The sequence below is a fragment of the Diaphorina citri genome, unplaced genomic scaffold (genome assembly GCF_000475195.1).
Source record: "Diaphorina citri unplaced genomic scaffold, Diaci psyllid genome assembly version 1.1 scaffold1794, whole genome shotgun sequence".
NCBI lineage: Eukaryota > Metazoa > Arthropoda > Insecta > Hemiptera > Psyllidae > Diaphorina > Diaphorina citri.
In genome coordinates, this window is record NW_007379220.1 from 22,675 (window position 1) to 38,486 (window position 15,812).

The 15,812-nt window shown below is 39.3% G+C and overlaps 1 protein-coding gene across 1 annotated transcript in view; it reads left to right on the top strand.

The window, feature by feature from the left end:
* The window catches only part of LOC103517276, a 35,869-nt gene that overhangs the window by 1,854 nt on the left and 18,203 nt on the right, over positions 1-15,812 (top strand). Inside the window, exons 2-3 of the mRNA XM_026829433.1 lie at positions 10,671-10,823; positions 13,064-13,237. Of these exons, the coding sequence (XP_026685234.1) occupies positions 10,695-10,823; positions 13,064-13,237 (303 nt within the window). The 5' untranslated portion in view covers positions 10,671-10,694. The remainder of the gene's footprint in view (positions 1-10,670; positions 10,824-13,063; positions 13,238-15,812) is intronic.

Here is a 15,812-nt window from a genome sequence, read left to right on the forward strand (position 1 = left end):
CGTGCAAGGCGAGCGCAGTGACCACTACGCCATGGGAGCTGACCTGTCAGACAGTGTGAGCGTGAGTAGCTAAAATATGAGCTATAAGTATGTCCAATTGTCCACACATAGTCGTCGGTTGTAGTTAGAGGCTATTAAGAGATAGTAAAGACATTCAAGTGACCAACACAACGGTTCTCGGGGTCAAATGTTAAGGTCAATTGGCCTTCGATACCTTTTTTGGACCGATTGTTTTTGTCAAAGATTATGGATTTATGACAAGGAAAGGTTCCTTTTCGGAATATCTTTCACCTATCTTATCCTGCTCTCTTCGATTTTGAGACGATAAGAGCTCAGTTGTTAGGCCGACCATTCTTGTACAGTTGGCCGGCCTTACAGTTGCCTATATCAAACTGGAAAAAAATTGTCGCTCCCCTTCTTGTCTAGCCGTCAAAGGATTATCGCCTCTCTTTTCATTCAACTTTTTTTTTACAAGAAAGTCCTTGGCGTGAATTCACATTTCTTGGCCAGTTCGTGTGTCTTGGCTATTTCGAAAATCAGGAAAATGGAATGTTACTAGCCACCAAGCCAGAAATAAATTCACTGTTTCAGTCATACCCAAGTCGTCCACAAACATTTTACACAACACAGCACACAAAATTAACTGCAATACGATTCTCAATACGCACACACTAACACTTCACAACACACATGAACAAATTCTACCATCAAAACAAAGTCATTCAACAAAGGAAATTGTCACGCGAATCGGAGCTGAGCAATTTACTGTGAAGCTCGTCCTCCGCCCATACCGAAATCGGCCGTACAGCTGACGCCAAAGTTATTCCAGACGATAAAGGATCGTGTAGTCGGGATTCGAAGACCGTCCCTCCATGGACATTACCCGAGACGATAAAGGATTGTGTAGTCGGGATTTCGAAGACCATCCCTCCATGGACATTACCGATCATCAACTGATCCTTCTGATTTTTGGACTGGTCGCCTTTTTGTATCTGAGATAAGCGAGGAAGATTCCTGGGATTTATCTGTCCGTAGAAAGGAGTTCATAAGTTCTTACCCCGAAAATATCTGTGGGAAAAGATAGTATTTCTCAAACGTCACGCATTGTATTTCTCAAACGCTTTTCGTAATCTGTTCCTCTGAAAACACGAGTTCCTCTGAAATTTCAAGAAATTTCTGGCCCCGATCCTCTACTCGGAAAGGTCCAAGATTCTCTGGATTTCTGTCTTTTCGACGAAGCGGCTTCAGAAAAATTGCAGAAATGGCGACCATAGGTGAAATTTTGGAAAGGTTGTGGGATGACCTGGTCAAAATGGATCTGAAAGACCCGGAAACGCTGGTTTAGTATTTCTCAAACGCTTTTCGTAATCTGTTCCTCTGAAAACACGAGTTCCTCTGAAATTTCAAGAAATTTTTGGCCTCGATCCTCTACTCCGAAAGGTCCAAGATTCTCTGGATTTCTGTCTTTTCGACGAAGCGGCTTCAGAAAAGTTGCAGAAATGGCGACCATAGGTGAAATTTTGGAAAGGTTGTGGGATGACCTGGTCAAAATGGATCTGAAAGACCCGGAAACGCTGGTTCTCCTCATTGTTCTGGTCATTTTGGGAATCGCCATTATAAAGGCGATATAAAGGCTTTCAAAGAGACTTCATGGATGTGTAACATAATAAAATGACTGCTCCCCTTTGAAATATAGAGTTAATTTTTCTTTCTCCCAACACAACCAAGCCTATTGGCCTGGTAAATATTGCTCATGAGTTAGTTACAAAAATTTGACTGACACAAAAACGGAGATCTCAAAATAAGTCCAATGATAAACGAACTAAATATCCGAAGTGACACCATGCTCGGTGGACCTCTTTGAGTATTTAAACTCAAACTCGGAGAATCAAGAGTGAAGCTTGATGGAACCGTTATCATTAGAAGTTTAGAAATACACGAGACATAAAAAACGTGTTGAAATATACACTGGGATGCTAAAAATTTGGGACACGCATTTCCATCCCTTTTACTCTGACAGTTTTTTTCTTTTACAAATGTTTTAAAGGTGTCTCCACACAGTTGACCGGCTGTCGATCGATGTCGACTGAACCGTCCACCGTTCCGAACTGAAGCCGGTTGACTAATTAACAGTATCTCTAAACCTTTTCGCTGTTAACTATAAGCTCTGATGTTGTCTTCAAGATACCATCTTATTGTTTTCTAGTTGGCTCTATTTTCAATGGAAATTTTCGTTGATATTGTCAAAATGCCTGTTCTAGTTGGTTCTATTTTCAATGGCAATATTGTTGATCCTAAAGAGTTTAAAAAAAAACTTTTTCCTTGCTGAAAAAGTTCAAAAATTATTTGTCCCGAATTTTCGGTGCGTGAGTGTACGACAGCACCACATACACAAAACACAACACATCCCAAGATAAGATATTAAAGACAGAGCGCACCTTCGCCAAGACACACAAATGGCACATTATAAACAACATACCTGTTGTAAAAACCCGGTATAGAGCCCGAGGCGTTTCACATTGTAATACCAAGAACAACCAGAACAAACTCTGTAGACCTTCCATCTAGTTCGGGACTTGGTACCAACGGTACTGTTGTGTTGAATTTACGCACTAAACTCTCTTCAAAGACTTTAACCAAACCCACATCAATAGATTCATAGAATAACCTTGTTTATACTGCCAGAATGAGACTGAAAAGTCCCTTTACTCCCGTAGTCTAAACAAGTTGAAATAGCAATAATACGGGCAGTTTCCCTTAGGTTGCGTGGGAGTCGTTACAAGACTAGAAGAACACGGAAGATGGGGTGGAAATCTTGGACAGTCTAAATATTAAAGCACTATAATGACGTGACGGTTACCACTATAATGAAGACGTGCACCATAATATTAATAAGAAGAATGCGGTACACGATGTTGAAAAATCCCAGGAATTTCCACTTCTTGCATAACGCAGTACAATCATATACACTGTGCTGAAAGATCCCAAGAAATTCCCTTACGTTCTTACAGAACCATTGGTTAGCATTAGTATAGTAACTAGTAACCAACTGGCTGGGGGACTTTAAACAGGGAGTCTACCAGCCTGAATTTCCCTTGCTAAAGAAATAGCAGGTTGAATGCAAAGGGCATTCACTCGTAAAATGTGTAGCCAAAACCAAATGTAAGCCCAAAGCAGTCACCCTAGTTAGGGCTGATTGAGCGGCTGACGAAAAACGTCTGTACACGGGTAAAGACGAAGAAAAAGAAGAAGTATAATTAGGTATGTAGTAACCAACTAAACATAGACCAAGGTAAATTTCTGATTTTTCTAAACGTTTCTGTGTATACCGTCCATATTTAATATGCGGTGTATTTCATGTTCGTTTATGATTAAATGTGACCCCTCTTCCCAGGAAATCCTTCTACCATACCTCGTGGTATCAACATCCCCACTTTAGTTCTTTAGTACCTTATGATCGCAATCTGTTGGTGTGTTAGGAAAGTGACGAAGTGATTTCTCTGTCTTATGTGTTAAGGATGGTCACTAATTTCACCAAAATCGGACGAGCTGTTCGATATTTAATCACTAAACATAAACATAATATCGGTCAAAGTTTTGAGAGAGCAAAAAGCAACGATGTATTTCGTATTGGAATATGTTCCACATCACAAAGTGGATGCCATTATACACACCTATCATTTAAGGCAAAAGAGACCCGTTTTCCAAAACAATGCCGGGAAATCCCTCTACAATGTGAAAATGTTCAACAATCAACACAATTCACACACACCTTTCAAATTTAAATGAACGTTCCATTCATAGCGAGCATACTCTGGCATTGTTTGTTTGTTCAGTTACTATGAAAGTAGAAAGTAATGAAACGAACGGTACATGCGATTGTTGCTCCGATCCATATATTGAACTCGGAGATCCAATGGGTAAAATTATTCCGTCTGTGATTATGAGATGTGAAATTACGAGTATTAGTTTGTGAGTATGGTCACTATGGTGACTCTTATAACATGATTCTGCTCCAAATACATAAGCCAAAAGTTTTTTTTTTCAAAATAAGATCCACAACCGCTGCACCGGCTAGAGTCCACCGGTTGATGTAACACTGGTGGATTGGTGGATGTTGAGCTATAGTGTGATTGGTGAGAGATTGTAACATAATAGGTCCGTCGAAAATGGGACCCTATGGGACTTCGGAAGGTCCAACGAAGCTCAAACTGAGGAGCATCCCGCCCAGATATTTTTGTATCAAAATCCGACAAACCGATGATGAAGGGTTATCAAAGAACAACAGACAGAATGGTTATTGAAGAACAGGCAGGCAAACTAAATGAAAAACCGGCAAGTTAAATTCTTGGATCTCTCTTGTTCTATCAATTAGGTAGATAACGAACCGGTAAGTTAAAGACTAGAACTATCTTGGTCTAAAAATTAGATAAAATATGGAATTAGGAATGAATCCATCTTATGAAGTGGTCAAATTGAGGTTGGACTAGCTCTGTTACGGGTATGATGATAGGCACAGGTCACTGGATGGAACTTGTTTGTCATTTGATTATTGTAATTTATTATCATTATTTTATTGATATGGAATAGAATTGAGATTAAATAATTGGATAGACTTGATTTCATTGGGAGCTCCAATTGCGAGTAGGTTAGATTGTGTAAGGTCAGGTCATGTAAGTGAAAAACTTTATGCATGTTTTTACACTGATAGGACTATTACCTGTTCAATCTTTACATATTATGATTCTTAATGAACTTACCCGTACTTATTATGAATCTTAATAAACAGGGTGTTCAGAAAGTCCCATACAAGCTTGGGATTCTTGCTCAGATTTTGTCGAAAGTGGCAAAGAAATTCCGAATTCTCAATTTCGAAAAGGGCTGATTTTGGAGAGAGGCAAAATTCGAAACCACACCTAGCTACGGATGTTTGCAAAATTTTGTGACCACATAAAGTCGCCTTTGATATAGAATTTATTGATATAGTTCATATAAAAGTCCGGGAGCTAACCATCCGTAAAAGTGCCCGCTGTGTTATCACAAAACTTGGACAGATAAAACAACCCCATTTCGCTCGGTCATTTGACGATATAAATCTGTTCTTAGGCCAGCCACTCACTATCAGTTAGACCTGACAGGCGGGCCTTTTCAGCCGTACTAGTTGATTCGCATGAATGTTTGCTACCATTCAAGAACAGTTACTCAGGTAGTCTCAAATATCAAAGTACCAAGTGTGTATAAGTGGTTAGAGCGTTTTCATAGAGGGAACGGTTCAAAAGAGACCCTCGACCCACCTGCGGGTGCGGTGATACCCTAACCGTGGACCATATATTTAATTGCCACACACATCTACAAATACGTTCCTCCCTCCCCTCACCACCAGCCCTCGATAACAACCTGCCAACATCGATTCGGCCTTAATGTACCTGAAGGCCATTGGACTATACACTAAGATCTAGGTAAACAGGGGACGGCGCGAACGACACAAGAGTGTTAAAGCGCCTAACTGGAAAAAAAAGTCAGATCTCAGAGTAAAGCTGAGTTGTAAAGCGCCAAACAAAAAAAAAAAAAAAAAAAAAAAAAAACCCGAGTAGTTTTCCCCTAGCATACGATCTTCTCATTGGCTACTGGCACTAGTCGATTACCCTGAGTGACACCTTATCATAGGCTCTCCTCTATATCTGGGTATATGACCTTGAGGTGTTGTGTAACCTTGGCCCTATGTACTACATACTTGCTATGTACTACATACTTGACTGCATTCACTGGACTAATGTATTACATATGGGTGAATAATGAGTCTGTTAATCCTTTATATTTTCACGTACAGGGTGTCCCAGACGACGGAGTCTCATGTTTCTAGAAAAAATAGAAAGTAAAAAATCTTCAATTAAATCCCATCCTGAACCCGAAGTTTATCTGGAAAATCTTCATTTTTGGTGTAATTTCAATTTTTCGGAAAAATCGCACATTTTGTGACTTTTAGCGTTTTCTTGAGTTGAGTTATTGGAAAATCTTATAGAAAATTGTGTCCTATCAGTAGTCGATCGCTGTCCAGTGTGTTCACTTGTGACTTGTTTATTATGACTGCTTTATAATCTCTGTATTGTTTATTATTTTCCTCCGTGATTACTCCATTATCATATACAAGCGCACATGGTCAGCTTCGTAGTTCTTTGTTCTTTTGCCATTGAAATTGAGAAATTTTTCCATTCAGTCTTGTGTGTTTGGAAAATTGATTTCCATCCCATTGTTTTTCAAGATTCCTTTCCAAGGATGAGGTTTTGCTTTTGTGCAATCGATGCATTGGCTGCAATTGATGATTGAATCGATGCAATCGCATCACGAGCGGTGTTAATTTGATTCAATGGCCAAGGTGTTTTTATTATTACTATTATCATTATTTTATTATTGTTATTAGTTTTCATTGTTAAAGGAACCTTGTCCCTACTGCTCGAATAGGAGGGGATGGTCCGTTTTGTCCCACAGCATTCAGTAGTTTCAACTGGGTTTCAATTGTACTTGAGCTTTAAATTTTAAGGACATATCTGCAGGAATATTTCAATAGCTAGCCTTCTTCCCTATATCATCAACTTTCCAAGTATGTACTGAGATTCTGACTCCTTTTACAAAGGATTATAGTTCATCCAGATCAATGTTACAGCAATGAGTCATCAACCCCAAATGAAGGAACCAATCAGATTGCAGGAAATCCTTACATTGTTGCAATTCAGGTAAAGGGCTATTTTTGATAAACTCTCTCTTCTAAAATGCAGAGGTAGTTCAAGTTCAGAGGTTGGATTCCAGAACAGGTAAGGTGGATATCCGCTTACCTGACTTTGTTTCAACTGTCGGAGGAAGCACTGTGCAAAATTAACTCCCCTTTTAGAGATTCTCTACCATCACACATGTGACATGTTTGGCAACAATGCCTATTTTTTTGCTGTCACATTGATCTGGACACACTATAGGTGTCTAAATTTATTAATTACCAAGTGACCAGTGTAACTATTAAAGAGCGATGCTTTTATCACAAGATCTGACAAGTAATTTAGTTATCAACTAGTGGTTGACCCGTCCTTTGTACGGGACCACCACACACACACAAATACACCCCCCACACACACCACACCCATCACACACAACAGACAAACTAAATGAAAAACCGGCAAGTTAAATACTTGGATCTCTCTTGTTCTATCAATTAGGTAGATAACGAACCGGTAAGTTAAAGACTAGAACTATCTTGGTCTAATAATTAGATAAAATGTGGAATTAGGAATGAATCCATCTTATGAAGTGGTCAAATTGAGGTTGGACTAGCTCTGTTACGGGTATGATGATAGGCACAGGTCACTGGATGGAACTTGTTTGTCATTTGATTATTGTAATTTATTATCATTATTTTATTGATATGGAATAGAATTGAGATTAAATAATTGGATAGACTTGATTTCATTGGGAGCTCCAATTGCGAGTAGGTTAGATTGTGTAAGGTCAGGTCATGTAAGTGAAAAACTTTATGCATGTTTTTACACTGATAGGACTATTACCTGTTCAATCTTTACATATTATGATTCTTAATGAACTTACCCGTACTTATTATGAATCTTAATAAACAGGGTGTTCAGAAAGTCCCATACAAGCCTGGGATTCTTGCTCAGATTTTGTCGAAAGTGGCAAAGAAATTCCGAATGCTCAATTTCGAAAAGGGCTGATTTTGGAGAGAGGCAAAATTCGAAACCACACCTAGCTACGGATGTTTGCAAAATTTTGTGACAACATTTGGGATTCTTGCTCAGATTTTGTCGAAAGTGGCAAAGAAATTCCGAATTCTCAATTTCGAAAAGGGCTGATTTTGGAGAGAGGCAAAATTCGAAACCACACCTAGCTACGGATGTTTGCAAAATTTTGTGACAACATGAAGTCGCCTTTGATATAGAATTTATTGATATAGTTCATATAAAAGTCCGGGAGCTAACCATCCGTAAAAGTGCCCGCTGTGTTATCACAAAACTTGGACAGATAAAACAACCCCATTTCGCTCGGTCATTTGACGATATAAATCTGTTCTTAGGCCAGCCACTCACTATCAGTTAGACCTGACAGGCGGGCCTTTTCAGCCGTACCTGTCAGGTCTACCTAATAGTTTGTGTGCTCATCAGGTATCAGGCGGATCTGATTAGGTGTACCTGGTCAGGTCTACCTGATGGTGAGTGGCTGGTCTTACGTAGTGTGTACCTAGCCTACCATAAAATGTTGAATCAATCTGATGAGCGACAAATAAGTGGATACGGTTTGGAATTAAGAGCAGTAGATAGACTGACTATTGAGTGGCTGGCCTTACGAAGTGTGTGCCTAGCCTACCATAAAATGTTGAATCAATCTGATGAGCGACAAATAAGTGGATACGGTTTGGAATTAAGAGCAGTAGATAGACTGACTGACTGGCAATGAACAGATTTAAATCGGGTCACCTACAGCGTGACGTGTGTAACTCAGGAAAGAGACGATTCTGTTTATTGATTTTGTCTTGACCCCAAAGTGTACTCTTCTCACTTCTGATCATAATACCCTGCTACTCCCATTTGCTAACTGGTGTAGAAACCTTGAATGCATAAATATGTATGTGTAACTCACTTCTGATTCTCTTCTGATCATAATACCCTACTACTCCCACCTGCTAATGTCTAAGGGTTGACTTGGAATTTTTGGAGACACTTTCATTCTGTGACATTCTGTCTCAAATGGAGACACATGAATGCCCAATGATTGTCCATAATAAAGGTACCTTTACACTGGGGCAACCTAACCTAGCAACACCTATGTATGTGTAACTCACTTCTGATTCTCTTCTGATCATAACACCCTACTACTCCCACCGGCTAAAGAGTTGACTTGGAATTTTTGGAGACACTTTCATTCTGTCTCAAATGGAGACACTTGAATGCCCAATGATTGTCCATAATGGTTTTAAACTATGGTGTAGTGCTATATTTAGACAAATTAGGACAGGTAGTTTCATTATGTTACAATCTAACTATGGTTTAGCTTTAGTGGCATATTTGTCTAGCTATGATTTTGAATATAACACAGCTATGTCTGTTATGTAATGGATAAGCATTGTCTTTTACAATAGATGAAGGTAACTTTCATTTGTCAGTGTTGGACAATAGGATATGGTATGGTTTATGTGAGTGTTAATGGGTGTTGATTGGTTTTGAATAGGAATTTGTATATTGATTGACTAATAATAATCCTTAATGGCTTGGTTTTACTGCATGAGCATATTTGATGTGTTACAACATCTAATGGCTGGACAAGGTATGTACAGAGTGTGCTAATAGACCTAGGTTTTGTACTATGGCGTCGAGTCGATTGTTTAATGAGTTATCTACTTTTGCACACAAGGGATCACTCTGGGTTCTACTATGAGGATGAGGACTACAGTTTCATTAACTGACCAATGACCTGAGCTGTTCCCTCCTCAGTCGACACAAATTTCAGCTATTCTGCTAAAGTTTTAGACGAGGAGGGTTCAGCTCGAAGTTTATTGAGCTCGAGATTGAATTGATCTGAACAATAAAATATAAAAAAATCCTACCTACCTACCTACCTACCTAACTGTTTATTCTATGTTGATGTTTCATTTCTGGATGCTTTGCATGCATCTGCGCTTACGTAGAATCCCATCCTACCTACCTACCTACCTAACTGTTTATTCTATGTTGATGTTTCATTTCTGGATGCTTTGCATGCATCTGCGCTTACGTAGAATCCCACCCCATCTGAACATGGGAAAAGGCGAAGAAGAAGAAGAAGGTAGTTTACACTTTATACACTTTTTTTTTTAATTAGTGTTTCACCGATGTTTTTATTTCATAGAAATAGCAATGAAACAATCTAATCGTTGCTACCTCTTCCAATCCTTCTGCCACTCCCAACGTTCTTCTCAAGCTTGAATTTTATCATCCTTCAAGTGCATTATGCCTACTGCACTGTATACAAACCAATGTACAAGAGAGAAGACGACAGAACAGTTAGCTTGTGTGCCAATGTCACTCGATCATCTTCACTGGCGTGACTTACTAACCTTGTTATAAAGTAACATCCTTACCATTAATGATAACTGACATGGTTTCCACTCAGACTGACTGAACTTGAAGTTTACAAGCTTTTAATCTAATCCAAATGAGTTAGTAGATAGACTGTAAGGTAGCCTGTGTTGTAAGCGCTAGGCCGCGGGTTCGATTCCAGTCCGGGGATGACTTTGTAACCTTGTTATAAGTAACAAAATATCCTTAGTCTGGTTCGTTATTAATGTGACATGGTTTCCATTCAGACTGACTGAACTTGAAGTTTACAAGATTTTAATCTAATCTAAATTAGCCTAGTTAGCCTGTAACGTAGCCTGTCTTTAAGCGGTAGGTCGCGGGTTCAATTCCAGCCCGAGGATGACTTACTATTAACCCTTTCCGGTTCTCGGTTTGTGTTTGCAGGCTTCAAGTGGAGTCGCCCCTGTCATGAACTATCTGATTTTAACCCCTAGCTTCCCTTTCTCTTTTAATTTTCCCACTAAATACACTGATATTAACCCGTAAATACACCGATATTAAACCCTAAATACACCGGTATTAACCCTTTCCGTTCCTCCCGTTTTGTGTTTGCAGACTTCAAGTTGAGTCGCCCCTGTCATGCGGAACTCTAACTTACTCAAATGGGCGCAAAATATGAACAACAAATCCGGAAAAGATGCCGAAAACCGAAACTGGATCCACCCGCCTGAGGCGCTCTCTCGCGGTCACATTGCGTACCTAGTCAAGGTGAGTTAGAAACTTCTTAGAAGCTTAATAGGTTAGTAGAGGGAACTGTAAAGCCAGCTTTGCGTTGCTTCGAATTTCAACGTTGGCGCTCCTCTCAGCACGCTTTATTCAATTCCCTCTTTTCCGCTTCAGGAGGGAAAGAAGACAGATGAATGTTTACAGCAAGCACACAACTTAACTAACGCCTACAGGAATGGCCACCTGAGGAGACATTTCTCAAGAGACACCATGTTTGAGATTACCTGATTGTGGTCACTTTGAAACGTTTTATAACGCACCACATTCAGCGTTTACATCGGTTGAAAGCGAAACGGCACCGGCACCATGTTTGAGATTAGGTACCTGATTGTGGTCACTTTGAAACGTTTTATAACGCACCACATTCAGCGTTTACATCGGTTGAAAGCGAAACGTTGTTGGTTTCAGTCCGGTGTTTATGAAACCTGGAGTACTTTGCGCGAGTATGGTTTTGCAATTTACACATTTTATTCATATAATATTTTATTTTATTTATGGTTTCGCAATTAATATAATTCTGGTAGTTTTGTGTGTGTAATTTGCAACGCTGTGAGTTAAGTGGTATCAAACTTGGTTTAGCGGTTGGCTTCGGAGGTCCACGACTATAAAGCTGTCCTATATTGGGGATGTGTGACCTATTTTTGGCTTCCTACAGAAATGGCCTCCTGAGGGCACCATATAAGATTATCGTTTTCTTCGTGGAGAAGTGCGAAATCTCACCCACTATATTCCCAATATCCCAATCTAAACTGTGTGAAAACACTAAGGTCGAGTTTTACCACCGTGGATTTTTTCGCCAGATGTAAGTATTTTGTATCATAATTACGGCTTCGGAGGTCCACGACTATAAAGCTGTCCTATATTGGGGATGTGTGACCTATTTTTGGTTTCCTACAGAAATGGCCTCCTGAGTCCTGAGGGCACCATATAAGATTATCGTTTTCTTCATGAAGAAGTGCGAAATCTCACCCACTATATTCCCAATATCCCAATCTAAACTGTGTGAAAACACTAAGGTCGAGTTTTACCACCGTGGATTGTCTCAGGATTGATAGGTTGACCTGGGTATTAAGTATAGGGAAATCCTCGTTTCATCTCAATCCCGAGTTGGTAATCCCTAGTGTAAAAACTAACGCGTACAAACCTGCATTACTAATTTACAGAAATCCTCGTTTCATCTCAATCCCGAGTTGGTAATCCCTAGTGTAAAAACTAACGCGTACAAACCTGCATTACTAATTTACAAATTTCTCCATTGAACACAATCATGGTAAAAAATAAATAAATTAAAAACAATCTCAGATGCTGTATCATTTTCACTTTCTTTTTCTCACTTTTGCCATAGATTTCTTCCTCTTCATCATCATCAAATACATCATTAATTCTTCTGAATCGTGATTTTCAATAATGTCATTTTGAAATACAGATTTACAAAAAACATTAGCTCTAATTAACTGAAATTTATCTAAAACGTATTTTGCAAGTGTTCCTGCGTCATTGGGCAAACACACTTGCAGAAACACACTCAGTGGTTTGGTATTTGAGTATTTAACCTTGGGTTCAGGAGGTTCGGATCCAGACTGAGACATGTAATTTTATCCTCACTCAGCGATTCTGGATTAATCTCAAGCTCTTTTTAATCCGATTCGTTAAGTGCAGACCTCCAAAGTTACTCTGCCTTATCACTCCTTTCTCTTATCAGTAGGATTCTGTTGTTTTGAAACAGAGCTAACTAACACTATTAGCTGTGTTACTGCTTTGTCCTAGGTCGTGCTTTTCAAAATCCAGATGTTCATTACATGCTTCAGTAGAAACCAATTTTATTAATTCTTGTCTGAAATTTTGTTTAAAACAAAGCCATATATAAAAAAAAAAATCACAAAGCCCTGATAACTTGATATGGTCTCTATTGTATGCACTGTTGAAAAGTGCACTTTTGAATTAACTAGTGCAACATATGGAACGGTTTCTATTATCTACACAAAGAAAGCATAGCTTCTAACTAGAATACATAGCTTGTATTTCAACACTCTAAATAGAACACAGTACTTTAACACATAGAAAACATAGCTTGTACTTAATAGTTTCTTGGCAATCTCGAAGTTGACCAACCCAAAGGCATCGAAGTGGTCAAAGAAGGCATTCGAAAGCTCAAGTCATTAATAAATGGAAACTTGATAAATTTATAACTAACGTTTCGTATTTTATCCGTCTGATTTCAGTTTCTTGGCAATCTCGAAGTTGACCAACCCAAAGGCATCGAAGTGGTCAAAGAAGGCATTCGAAAGCTCAAGTTCAATCAGCAGCACATTCGGAAATCCGAAGGGTCCAAGCTACCCAAAGTAGAACTCACCATCAGCGTCGATGGCGTCGCAATCCAGGAACCCAAAACCAAGGTGAGTATCGTCTCTGAAAAATCTCGAGACCTGCGACCTTCTGAAGCTTTTCCCGCCTCCGGTCTGTCAAACAGAGTAAAGCGTGAGTGGCTGACACAAGAGAGGACTGAGATGGTTTGAACATCTAGAGCAGAGGTTCTCAAACTGGGGGGGGGGGGGGGTTTTCCGTTTTGTTTTTTTAAAAATTTCGTGTAGCCAAAACCAGTTGGCCTCAAAGCGATTACTCTAAAGCTGATTGAGAGGCCGACGACAAACGCCGACCCCACCTGAACATGGGAAAAGGCGAAGAAGAAGGTAGTTTACACTTTAAACACTTTTTTTCTTTAATCAGAGTTTCACCGCCGTTTTTATTTCGTAGAAATAGAAATAGCAATGAAACAATCTAATCGTTGCTACCTCTTCCAATCCTTCTGCCACTCCCAACGTTCTTCTCAAGCTTGAATTTTATCATCCTTCAAGTGCATTATGCCTACTGTACTGTATACGAACCAATGTACAAGAGAGAAGACGACAGAACAGTTAGCTTGTGTGCCAATGTCACTCGATCATCTACACTGGCGTGACTTACTAACCTTGTTATAAAGTAACATCCTTACCATTAATGATAACTGACATGGTTTCCACTCAGACTGACTGAACTTGAAGTTTACAAGCTTTTAATCTAATCCAAATGAGTTAGTAGATAGACTGTAAGGTAGCCTGTGTTGTAAGCGCTAGGCCGCGGGTTCGATTCCAGTCCGGGGATGACTTTGTGATAGACAAAATTAATTAATGCGACAAAACGTAAATGTGTTTATAGCTTTATGGTGCGCTATAACTTGGAGTTATGAGTTAAATCAATCTAACTTCAGGGGACGGACACCCGATTACATTTCACAATCTTCGTGGAGTCTATGTTCCCCACTATTTTGGACAAGGGACTCATTAGCCTTATTTGAGCCGTGTAAATAACAACTCTTATTTGCATCGAATGTCACTTTGTGTTGGGCGGGGTTGACACTTTGATTCAGGCGAGATACTTTCTGTCAGAGTGACATTTCCTCTTTGCATAAGGCGATGTTTATCAAGTTATTGTGTACAATGTGAAATGCTAAATTACAGGTCTTGTCTATCGAATAACTTCAATGGAATATTAGGCACACATAAATTAATTAATGCGACAAAACGTAAATGTGTTTATAGCTTTATGGTGCGCTATAACTTGGAGTTATGAGTTAAATCAATCTAACTCGTAACTCTCTTCTGATCATAATACCCTACTACTCCCACCTGCTAATGTCTAAGGGTTAACTTGGAATTTTTGGAGACACTTTCATTCTGTCTCAAATGGAGACACATGAATGCCCAATGATTGTCCATAATGGTTTTAAACTATGGTGTAGTGCTATATTTAGACAAATTAGGACAGGTAGTTCCATTATGTTAACAGTTAGATATTGCAACTCTATATTGAAAGATCGGACACATTGCCGTGTGCATATTAGGCACACATTATGTGGAACTGTCTGGCTGAGAGACGTAAACAGGGAGTAGTCCAGCTTGGTCTGTCTGGAGGACTTTAAACAGGGAGTATACCAGCCTGAATGCCCCTTGCTAAAGAAATGCAAAGGTTGAGTGCGAAGGGCATCCGCTGGTAAAATTTGTACTAAAACCAATTGTGAGCCCAAAGCAATCACCCTAGTTAGCGCTGATTGAGAGGCCGACGAAAAACGCCGTCCCCGTCTGAACACGGGAAAAGGCGAAGAATATGTGGGTTTTATCGACTGGTACGGCTAGGTACGACAAATGGCTAGGTTGATTACTGCTACTACGGTGACATTGGTTGTTTTCAATGCTGTCATCATTTAGTTACAACTTACTACAGATTGCATCACTTGGGTACTACAGAAATACAATGAATTTCATCACTAGGTAGTCTATGTACAAAATATACTACAAATTTCATTACTAGATGGTACTACAGATGTATTGATTGAAAGATTCCCACACATATTTGCTTATAAATAGCTTCATCAGTATTAGGTGATTTGTTTACAAATGGCTTGATTTGGATGGGAGTTTACCTATGTTTGTCTTTATCTACACCTATAGGTGTACTATGTATTACTATTCCGCTACGTAGCTGTTCTTTAGTAGATATGGATATTTACTAGCTTATAAATAGCTTACGACGAGGGTTGGGGTACTATGTATTACTATTCCGCTACGTAGCTGTTCTTTAGTAGATATGGATATTTACTAGCTTATAAATAGCTTACGACGAGGGTTGGCTAATTTTGGTGACTGGAGAGTCTGGGTCTCACGGTACGGTGTTGGAAACAATACCTATCTCCTTCCATGTCCATAGATTTCAAAGAACATTCACAAATAATTCTGAAAATCAGGTAAAATCACAAAACTGGCGTCTAAGCCACTGACTCCGCTCACAGGACACCGTCACTCGATCAAAATCTAAAAATATAACAAAAGGGATCATCCTAAATACTCGCGATTCTAATTATGGGTTCCAAAAGGGTGGCCTTTTGTTGTTCTTCTTAAGATCTTTTTAATGTCATTTTGTCGTTTTCATTTGGTC